At 61.6% G+C, this 10,110-nt stretch overlaps 3 protein-coding genes across 12 annotated transcripts in view; 2 read left to right on the top strand and 1 right to left on the bottom strand.

Moving 5' to 3' along the window:
- Positions 1–1,302: 1,302 nt before the first annotated feature.
- On the top strand, positions 1,303–3,961 carry ODF3B (outer dense fiber of sperm tails 3B). The gene is made up of 7 exons (XM_040233540.1): positions 1,303–1,415; positions 1,789–1,929; positions 2,033–2,236; positions 2,505–2,609; positions 2,694–2,815; positions 2,916–3,056; positions 3,199–3,961. The coding sequence occupies exons 1-7, from the start codon at positions 1,334–1,336 to the stop codon at positions 3,313–3,315; spliced, it is 912 nt and encodes a 303-aa protein (XP_040089474.1). The 5' UTR covers positions 1,303–1,333; the 3' UTR covers positions 3,316–3,961.
- A 3,077-nt stretch (positions 3,962–7,038) lies between these two features.
- LOC120857796 (protein SCO2 homolog, mitochondrial) lies at positions 7,039–8,950 on the top strand. Of its 2 annotated transcripts, none has more exons than XM_040233553.1 (2): positions 7,039–7,565; positions 8,110–8,950. In XM_040233553.1, exon 2 carries the CDS (start codon positions 8,123–8,125, stop codon positions 8,921–8,923), a length of 801 nt encoding a protein of 266 aa, XP_040089487.1. In that variant the 5' UTR covers positions 7,039–7,565; positions 8,110–8,122; the 3' UTR covers positions 8,924–8,950. The 2 variants fall into 2 exon arrangements, with proteins under 2 accessions (XP_040089487.1, XP_040089486.1); XM_040233552.1 differs by having other exon boundaries at positions 7,043–7,385.
- NCAPH2 (non-SMC condensin II complex subunit H2) overlaps positions 7,750–10,110 on the bottom strand; it is an 11,136-nt gene continuing 8,775 nt past the window's right edge. For 5 of the 9 annotated variants that reach the window (XM_040233544.1, XM_040233549.1, XM_040233545.1 and 2 more), the window contains 5 exons: positions 9,946–10,017; positions 9,808–9,863; positions 9,594–9,725; positions 9,354–9,503; positions 7,750–9,287 (listed from right to left, as the gene is read on the bottom strand). In XM_040233544.1, coding sequence (XP_040089478.1) covers positions 9,147–9,287; positions 9,354–9,503; positions 9,594–9,725; positions 9,808–9,863; positions 9,946–10,017 — 551 coding nt within the window. In that variant the 3' untranslated portion in view covers positions 7,750–9,146. The remainder of the gene's footprint in view (positions 9,288–9,353; positions 9,504–9,593; positions 9,726–9,807; positions 9,864–9,945; positions 10,018–10,110) is intronic. The other 4 variants (XM_040233550.1, XM_040233546.1, XM_040233548.1 and 1 more) reach the window with 1 other exon arrangement.

Below are 10,110 nucleotides of genomic sequence, written 5' to 3' on the forward strand. Positions count from 1 at the left end.
GACTCCATCTTGCCTGGAGAATCCCATGGACAGAGGAGCCTGGTGGGCTCCAGTCCATAGGTTCACAAAGAGTCAGACACGACTGAAGTCACTTATCACGCACACCTCACATTTTCTCTCATAAAGCGATCTCTTTTTAGCTTACCAACTGCACAGATTTCTGAGGGTTTGGAGGAGGTCTTTCTAAATTCAGAAAATACAGCTGTCTTTCGCTTAGCATAAGCACAGGAGGTGGTGATTTTCGTGCCAGAGGCTTAGAGGGAGATGGCTGTAGAAGGGGATGACCCGCTGGTCTTGACTGGAATGTCTCCCTGCCACAGCGTCTCTCTCTGGGACCTGCGCAATCACAGCAGCACTTGAAGCTCCTTGGAATCTTTGTTCCAGGTCAGCACTTGGTGGTGCTTTCATTGGTCCGGGACCCTCTCTCATTGACCAACACCTTCAACTAATTTCCGCCATCTCGGCGTTGGGAGAAGGGCATATTGCCCCACTCACTGAATGTGCACCAGCCATTGCTGGCATTTTGGCATTACCTGCTTCTGTGCCTCATATTGGACCCTTTAATGTGCTTCAGTATGCATGTGCTGGACTTCAAGCCACTTTCACCCCCCTGGGCCTGCTGGAAGATCCCCGGCAAGGGCCACGGCCCTCCAGCTTCCTCGGCACTCCTGGCTGCTAGCTTTCAAAGATCATCTCTAAATATTTAACCATTTTTAAAAACATTTGATACTGTTTGCTTAGAACTGTTTTGAATTGTGATCAAATCATGTGTCCTATTATATCTATTTATTCAACTTGTATGGGCTCTTTTTTTAAACTGAAGTATAGTTGGTTTACAATGTTGTGCCAATCTCTCCTTTATAGCAAAGTGACTCAATTACACACATATATTCCTTTTTGTTTTTTTTTTTTTTACATTCTTTTCCATTATGGTTTAACACAGGATATTGAATATGGCTCCGTGGGCTATCTAGAAGGACCTGTGTTTATCCATCCTATATATAATAGTTTATATCTACTAATTGTGTGTGCTTTTTTGTGGCCCAGTACATGATTGCTTTTGCATTCCACGCGTTTAAATAGAGGCAAAGTTCTCTCTACACATAGCAATTAAATTGAGCTTGATTTCTTTATTCTCACTCTTGTTTTTTGTCTGCAGCCTTATTTCCGGAATGGGAGTACTGAAGCCTGGGGAACGGCTGTGGACCGAGTTCTGGTCCCCGGCCCAGCCTGCAGGACGCCTGCCGCTGCCATGGACTCCGAGGAGGAGAGGCTGGGGGCGGGGCCAGGTAGGGCGGTCAATCCGGTTGCCAGGAGGCGCAACCCGGACACAATGGGGTCTGGGAGTTGGGCCCTGCAGCGGTGGGGATCCAGACACCCCACCTTGCCTTCCCAGCCAGGAGACACAGGAACAGGTCACGCATCCACTTCGGGGCCCCCTTGGGTAACAGGTCCCCCATCTCCCCCTCGTCTCGTTATCCTCCCCCAATGTTCCTAAAATATCTCAGCTCTCCGGAACCCCTGGGAATGCCACTCCCGCAGTGCTGCGCCCAAAGTTGGCGCGCGCACACACCCCTACTAACCTTATTTTGGGGCTGGGGGACGGGAGGTGGCCTCGAAGCTGTCCTTGCCCCGCGCCACTCTGGAGCCAGGAAAGCTGCCATTTGTTTCTCTGGTGTCTGGGATACGCGCGGGCCCCGCCCCGGAGTCGGGCCCATCTGGAGGGAACCGGGAGCGCGTCCCCGGAGTCGGGGCGGAGGGGCCGGAGCCGCCACATTTTGTCCGCAGGTGTTGCCGGCCGCAAGCGCTCCCATCGCGCCATGGGCTCGGACGTCTGGGTCGGCCCGTGGCGGCCGCACCGGCCCCGCGGCCCCATCGGAGCCCTCTACAGCGGCCCGGGGCCCAAGTACAAGCTACCACCCAGCACCGGTACCAGCGGCGGGCCGGGGGCGGGGGACCGGCGGCGGAGGGCCGGCGGGGGCTGCCCGGCAAGGGAGCGGCCGGCGCCTGGTGATGCTGGGGCGCCCCGCAGGCTACATCATGCACGACCCGTCGCGGCCCCGCGCCCCGGCCTTCACCTTCGGCGCGCGCCTCCCGGCACAGCAGACATCGTGCAGCCCCGGGCCAGGCCACCTGGTGCCCGCTCGCATGACCGTGCGCGGCCTAGACAGCGCCCCCGCGTACTCCATCTTCGGCCGCCCGAGGCACGCGGTGCCCTTCCTCACTCCCGGACCGGGTCAGGAACCTGGGGCCCTGGCCTCCCGAACGCCTAGTCGCCTCCCCTCGGGAACCGCTCCCCCCCCACCGCCCCGAGTCCCCCTTGGGCAGCCTAACATGCCAAATTCAGTCCCCCTCCCCGCCCACTTCTGGACCTCAAAACAGCTCCAAGCCTCACCGGGCTTTGACATATCGTGGCTCGGATTCCCCCTAATCCCTGGACTCTGGCGCGGGTCCCCACTAGGTCCCCAACCCAGTTCTGGCCCACGCCCCGGTCTGCCCCGCAGGCAGGTACTTCCCGGAGCGAGCCGGGAACGCGGCGTACCCCAGCGCGCCTCGGCACACCATCGCTCCCCGAAACTGGGGCCTCCGCCTGGAGTCACAAACCCCAGGTGAGCCCAAGAAGGCCGACCCTGCCCGGGCAGCGGCGGGGACACCGGCTAGTCCGCAAAGACCCACCCTCACTGGCCCCGCAGGCCCCGGGACCTACACTGTGCCCTCGCTCCTGGGCCCGCGCGTAGTCGGCAAAGTCTCGGCGCCGAATTACTCCATCTACGGCCGCAGTGCGGTGGGCAGCTTCTGCGAGGACCTCAGCAAGGTCGGGGAGGTGGGGGGTTGGCGCGGGGCGCGGCGAGGGGTTGGCGATCTGAGGGCCCAGAAGCTGGACACAGCGCCTCTCCTGCCCCCACCCCACGCAGACACCCGGGCCCTGCGCCTACCACGCGGTGAACCCTGGGGTCTACAAGCCCCGGGCCCCCCAGTTCTCGATGCTGCCGCGGACTTCGTTCCCTCAAGGCAACACCTTGAATCCCGGCCCTGCAGCCTACAACGTGGACCAGGTGGTCTGCAGTTTCAGGGTCAAGGGTCGGAGGCGGGTAAAGGGGCCCGGGTCGGGATCGAGGGTCAGAGGGGCGAGTTTGGGGGCCGGGAGCCCAAGGCCTGCAGAGAGCACTAGGTCAGCGACGTCTCCTGGGTCCGCAGCACCGGAAGCCTCGCGGCTGGACCTTCGGGATCCGGCACTCGGACTACTTGGCCCCGATGCTGACCGAGGCGGACGATGACCCGCTGGGCGGGCGCTGCCCCGCAGATGTTTCTTAAAACCTCTGGAGCCAGCAGCGTGTCGGCCTCTTTGTGCGAGCGACGGCGGGCGGGTGGAGTCCAGGCTGCCGCAGGCCCTCGCGATTGGTCAGGACAGAAGTGCGTCAGTCGTCCCGCCTCCCCGAGGCGGCAATTGGCCTAGAGCCCCGCACGTCGGGGGGCCCCGCCCCTCCGCGGCTCAGGCTCAGCGATCAGTCCCGTGGCTCTCACCCACCGCAAGACCAGGCAGAACCGACTGGGATCCGAAAAGAACCGACGAGGGCCACCGAACAGGACAGGGGTCCTGCCCGGGGTCAGGTTGTGAGGCCGAGACCAGGGGTCCAGGTGAAGAAGGAACGGAAAATAAACTGTGAGATGGAGAGGCGTACCCAACTCGGACACGGGACTCGGGACTGAGAGCGGGACACAGAAGAGAAAGGGGACCGGGGTCGGGACATGTGTGTGCACTTAGCGTCAGCGGCACGGACGCGGGGCGGCGACAGGCACCAGGTGTGTGTTGCAGCCCAGAGTAGTAGCAGCCCGTGACCCCAGGCCCCCTGGCCCCGTCTGCCCCTCCCGCACCTGCTGACCAGTCCCAAGGGAGCGAGTCCAAGCAGCTGCCGGGGCTGACCCACCTGAAGCAGAGACATAAAGGGCTTCTCGTGTACTGTCCTGGTCTGGGTACGCAGGGCGCGCAAATCCTTGTGTGGGCAGGGCTGGCCACCTCACGACACAGAGGTCAGGCCCAGAAATTTCCTGCCCCCAGGATCGCTGCAGAGCCCCACCACTGTCCTTGATACTGAGGATAACCCATTGCTGTCGGAACACCCGCTCTGTGCTGCCTCCAGCTTACTACCCATGCCTATGGGCCATGCTCTGGGCCATCTGTGATTGTGGTGCTGACCCCGACTCTGGCCAAGTCTGGGCAGCAGCTGGCATGGCCAGAAGCCTGGTGCCAATAGCCTGGGGACAAATGCCCTGAGGGCAGAGTCCTGGCACTTGCCCTGGCTGGCTGTGGCTGCAAGGTTAGAAGAAACTTCCTCTCCAGGCCAGAACCTCTGACCTCAAAGAGGCAAGCAACCACCAGCAGGTCCTGACCTAAGCCTGGCCCAGACAGAGCCCCCAAAGGCAGGACCCAGGCTTCTCACTCCCCAGGACAGAAGCTGAATCTCCCTTCATGTCAGCCCCCAATAACAGGACCAAGTTATCCAGCTTCTCCTCCTTCAGTTCCCCAGACAGGACACCCAAGAGGAGTTGGGTACTCCTTATCCTCCAGCCCCCAGACTTGTGACCCCAGCAATAGGCACTAGGACAGTTTATTTTCCATTCCCCCCTCAGCTGGACACCCACTACACTGCTCAGTTCAGCTTCAGTTCAATGGCTCAGTCGTGTCCAACTCCGTGACCCCATGGACTGCAGCACGGCAGGCTTCCCTGTCCACCACCAAGTCCCAAAGCTTACTCAAAACTCATGTCCATCAAGTCGATGATGCCATACAACCACCTCATCCTCTGTCATCCCCTTTTCCTCTTGCCTTCAACCTTTCCCAGCATCAGGGTCTTTTCCAATGAGTCAGTTCTTCGCATCAGGTGGCCAAAGTATTGGAGCTTCAGCTTCATCAGTCCTTCCAATGAATATTCAGGACTGTTTTCCTTTAGGATGGACTGGTTTGATCCCCTAGCTGTCTAAGGGACTCTCAAGAGTCGTCTTCAACACCACAGCTCAAAAGCACCCATTCTTCAGTGCTCAGCTTTCTTTATAGTCCCAACTCTCACATCCATACACAATTACTGGAAAAACCAGTAAATGCTTAACTCCAGCTGAGGCCTAACCAGGGATGGTGAGGAGAAATATGGGGGTGGAGAAGTGACTGCAGGTGTACTCAGCATCCTTGCCCAGCCTGTGTAAGTTAGCAACAGATGTGATAATGGGGTACATGGGGGTACCTTGGATAAGCTGGAGTCTATTCATGAATTCACTGTTACCCAGAAACCAGAGCAGGTACAGGCAGGCTACTAACTGGTCATTGATCTGTTATTGATGGAAAACACAGGCCAGAATCTCTGAAGGATCGCTAGGGAGGATATTGATCAGTTATTCATGGGTCATTGGACTTTGGTCAAGACCATCAGTGGAAATTTAATAGAAGTCACTAATAGGGACTTGGTCTGAATAACCAGCGGGCCTCTGATCAATCATTACTGGGCCATAGGACGCTGATCCATATATTTGATGGGCTACCAGTGAGAACTTATCAGTCAGTCCTGTCACTGGTCATGATTTTGGACATCTGTCAAGGTTGCTAATGAGTCCTTGGTCAGGGTCAGTGATGGGGTCACTGATCAGAGGCCACTGAGAGTCACTGGGAGCCCTATTGCAGGGGAGGTTGGCCAGATACAAGGGTTGCGGGGGTGAGTGGGCTGCTGGTGCTGTATTGTGGTCAGGAAGCTGGTTCCTGCAGATGGATGAATCAAGAGATGCGACAGCCACCGTCGACAGCCCGCCATTCATCAGATAACCTGACCAGGGTTTGCCTCCCGCATGTTAAAGACCCCTGACCTATGAACACACAGCCACAGGCGATCTGACCCAAAGCCAGCGCCAGTGTCCCACATCAGAGGATGCCTGACCGCCCACTCAAGAGGGTGACTTAACTGATGCACCTGTCATCCCATTACATATGGCACTTGACCGTCCATGTTCCGGACCCCTCATGGATGATCCGAGTGTCAGCCTCCCCCACACCTTCCAGGAAGCTCCAGGATCTCCATCACCTGCAGACCCCTTAGCCGCCCACACATAGCTCCCCCCACACCAGTGGACAGCCGGTCTGCAAAGATGGCAGGCAGGAAGTACAGAGAGGCCGCAGTCCCGAGCCGGGCACTGGCCCTGGAGCCTGTGTAGCCTCCCCATTGAGGTTCCCGAGTGGCTGTGGCCTCTGTTGGCACGGATCTCTTTATCTCCGCTCGTAACTCGGGTAGCCTGACCCTGTCTTTACCCTGCCGCAGCCAGGGTCCAGCCTCCCCGCTCCATTCCCACCCGGTGACTCTTATCCGAGCAAGAGCGACCTGGTCCGGGTCTGGGGAAACTCTCAGGGCCCTCCCGCCGAACAAGCTCTTCCGGACCCCCACCGCTGAAGTCAGTCACGGCCGCTCCAGGTGTCTCCCGCCCCCTCCCGAGCCTTCTGTAACTCCCCCTCCAGGGGACCCGGCAACCGAGGGCACATCAGGGGCTGCAGTCTGACGACACGCGAGACGCGGAGTGCATCCACGCCGAACCGAGTCTCGGCAGGCTGGCGCGGGGCCGCCGCTCTGACCGCCACGGGCAGCCCGCCGTAGGCCGCGGCCTGGAGTAAGGAAGCGCGGCTGCTCCTGGACGGCCTGGGGTCACCGCGCTCCGGGAGGGGACAAGAAGAGATGCCCCCGCCCCGGCTCAGCCCTATGTCCGGAGACGCCCTCTCTCCCGGGCCCAGCTGCTCACGGCCCGCTGGACACAGCAACGAAGCCCGAGAGGCTTGCCGCCATGCGCACGCCGGCATGCCGGGCTAGGGAGCGGGGCGGAGACCCCACCCGACGACGGGGTACCACATCCGGCGACTGGGGAAGACGCCGAGCAGGCGCGGCCGCGGCGGAAGCCCCGCCTCCTGCACGTGACTTCCGGCGGGCCTCCGCCTTTGGCGCACGCGCACCGCCCGGCGCCGGCCCGCGCACACGGCTGTCTGCGCGAGCGCGTTGTCGTTGACACATGCGCGCTGACGTCAAGCTGGGCGGGTAGTCCGCGGTGCGGCCCAGGTAGCATCTCGAGACTCGCCTCCCGGACCCTGGCGCGCGGTGAGCCGGGGAGCACCTGGAAGACTCGCAGGCGCGTTCCGGGAGGTTGGTGTGAAAGGGGCTCCCGAGGAGAGGGGCTGGAAACGTCTGGGTTTGCAGGCCCACCTTCTGCACAACTCGGAGCACGTTTTGTAAGGGAGGAAGGTGGTGTGAACAGGCTAAGGGACGTGTCCAAGGTCGTGCAGCCGGGGAACCGTCGGACGGGCAGAGGCCGGACGTTTAGGAGTCTTCCAGAGGATCCTCCCAGGAGCGCCTGAACAGGTGAGGGGGGATTCTAAGACCTCCTCCTGGCAAACCTCCAGAGGCCCCTGAGAAAGGCACGGAGGTCTCCGAAGCAGCGGCAGGTCATGAGTCCAGAGCTGCCGTCAGGTACCTGGCTGTGAAGAGTTGGCGAGAAGCAAGTAGAAGCCTTCTCTAACGGGCCGGCTGCCGGCTGGAAGTGTACGTGCAAGGGGCTGGCAGGGGCTAGGGGCCAGGCGGAGCGCTGCAGACTGTGGTGCGCGTGGCGCAGTTTCCGCGGGGCCAGGGAGCCAGAGCACTGTGGCAGGAGTGGCCTCAGGAGAAGGGCTGCAGAAGGGCCAGAGTCGGTCTTGGGAGGGTTGAAGCCAGAAATTCACCCACCTCCTCTTAAGAAATGGATGTTTATTGCAAACAAATATGCCCAAGAATCCAGCTGAGGGGTGTGCATGGGATGCTTTGCGTCAGCTCAAATGCAGGTGACGGCTGAGCTGTTAAAGCTGCCGGGGCCAGGTGGGATGGGATAGACAGGCTCTCAGGCTGAAGAACAAGAGGGACAAGCATGAACGCTTGGTGACGCCTAAACTGGGGTTTGAGGTTTCAGAGGTGAGGCGGTTGAGCCCGGGTGAGTGCTAGGTGAGCAGCTGCTGACAGCAGAGCCTGTGTAGGGCTGGTCCTCCAGGTGGAGCCAGGGATCTCCTGAATGATGGGGGCACTTCTGGCTTCTGACACTCTCGCTCTTTTCCAGAAGCGTCAGGTCCATGCTGCTGCTGGCTCGGGCACCGAAAGCCTGGCACAGGCTCTTTCAGCTCAAGCCTCTGGCCCTCCCTGGGAGCCCAGGAGGCAAGGCCCAGCATGTGAGATACCAGCCCTTCTCAACGCCAGGCCCTGCAGAGACAGGCAGGCAGGACCAGCCCCAGGGTCCTGGCCTGCGAACCAGGTTGCTCGTCACAGCCTTGATTGGGGCTGGACTGGGTGGGGCCTGGCTGGCCGTGAGGGCCGAGAAGGAGCAGAGGCGGCGGCAGCAGCGGACAGAGGCCCTGCGGCAGGCTGCTGTGGGCCAGGGCGACTTCAGCCTGCTGGACCACCGGGGCCAAGTGCGCTGCAAAGCTGATTTCCGGGGCCAGTGGGTGCTGCTGTACTTCGGCTTCACTCACTGCCCTGACATCTGCCCCGACGAGCTGGAGAAGTTGGTGCAGGTGGCGCGGCAGCTGGAGGCGGAGCCCGGCCTGCCCCCCGTGCAGCCGCTCTTCATCACCGTGGACCCCGAGCGGGACACCGTGGCCGCCATGGCCCGCTACGTGCAGGACTTCCACCCGAGGCTGCTGGGCCTGACTGGCTCCGCCGAGCAGATCGCCCAGGTGAGCCGCAGCTACCGCGTGTACTACAGCGCCGGCCCCAAGGACGAAGACCAGGACTACATTGTGGACCACTCCATTGCCATCTACCTGCTCAGCCCCGACGGCCTCTTCACCGACTACTACAGCAGGGGCCGGTCGGCCGAGCAGATCACAGACAGCGTGCGGCGCCACATGGCTACCTTCCGCAGCGTCCTGCGCTGAGCCGGGCCATTAAACGGCTGTGACGGAGCTGTGTGTGCGTGAGATCTGTACCAGCAGCCCCTGGGGCGCCGGGGACAGACAGCCCTCTCCCCTACACACAACGGTTCTGTAAAGGGTTGGTTTTAAGGGACTGGTGGGATGGCAACACTTTATTAGGCTGGGCCAGCCAGGAAGCAGACTGCGCAGACACACACCCAGGGTCCGCGGGGCACGGGCTCCCCACTCAGGGCTGCGCCGTGGAGGGGGCGGCGTAGGTCTGGAAGCGCTGGTGGGCCCGCTGGCGCGTGAGCAGCCTCAGGGACATGGTGTCCACAGCCGCCTCCAGCCCCGGCTGCTGGGTGATCTCCACTGTGTAGTCGTTGGCCTGCAGAGCACCAAGCGTCAGCAGAGGCCAGGGGCCACTTCCCTCCCAGACGCCCGGGCCACTCACCAGCTGCAGGGAGGCCAGCATGGAGCGGCACACTTCGAAGGCAGGCTGGCCTGCTACCAGCTTCGCGAAGGGACACCACTGGTTGAGCTGGCTGAACCGGGAGACCACCTGGTCCCCGTAGGTGTGGATGTCAAAGGGCACGTGCTCCTCCTGCGGAGGGGAAGAGAGGGTCCCGGGCTGGCCCAAGGCAGGCGGCAGGGGACGCCATCCTCCACCAGGGGCCCACCTGGCCCACCTCACCTGCTCCTGGAGCAGGGTCTGGATGGCCTCCTCCCAGCCCCTGATGTGCCGCTTCAGCTCCGTCTCCTGGACGAGCTCCTGCCTCGAGGTGGTGACGAAGACGTCCTGCTTCGAGGTGGTGACGAAGAGCTCCTGGGGGAGGACCGGGGCCAGCAGCTGGGTGCAGGGCCCGCCCCCGCCCCGCCCGGCTGCCCCCACTCTGACCTGGGCCTACCACGTTCCTTTGGACCAGCTCCTCATAGCGCAGAGACGCTGGCAAGGCTTCCGCTTCTGCAAAAGTGTGGCCGTGAACCTCTCTCTCCCCCTCCCGTCTTCAGGGCCCCTCAGGCCAGCAACCCACTCCCAGACCTACCCATGTTTGCATCTTCCCCCGGCTCTGCCCCCTCAGGCTCTGCGTACTCCTCGGGCTCCAGGAAGTCATCTGCTGAGAAGGGAGCACCCGGGCACGAGGCCAGTTAGGCTGTGGCGGGCGCTGAGCCCTGCCCCGGCCTGCCCCCGGAGGCCCCACCTGCGGCGC

The sequence above is a fragment of the Oryx dammah genome, unplaced genomic scaffold (genome assembly GCF_014754425.2).
Source record: "Oryx dammah isolate SB20612 unplaced genomic scaffold, SCBI_Odam_1.1 HiC_scaffold_29, whole genome shotgun sequence".
Taxonomy (NCBI): domain Eukaryota; kingdom Metazoa; phylum Chordata; class Mammalia; order Artiodactyla; family Bovidae; genus Oryx; species Oryx dammah.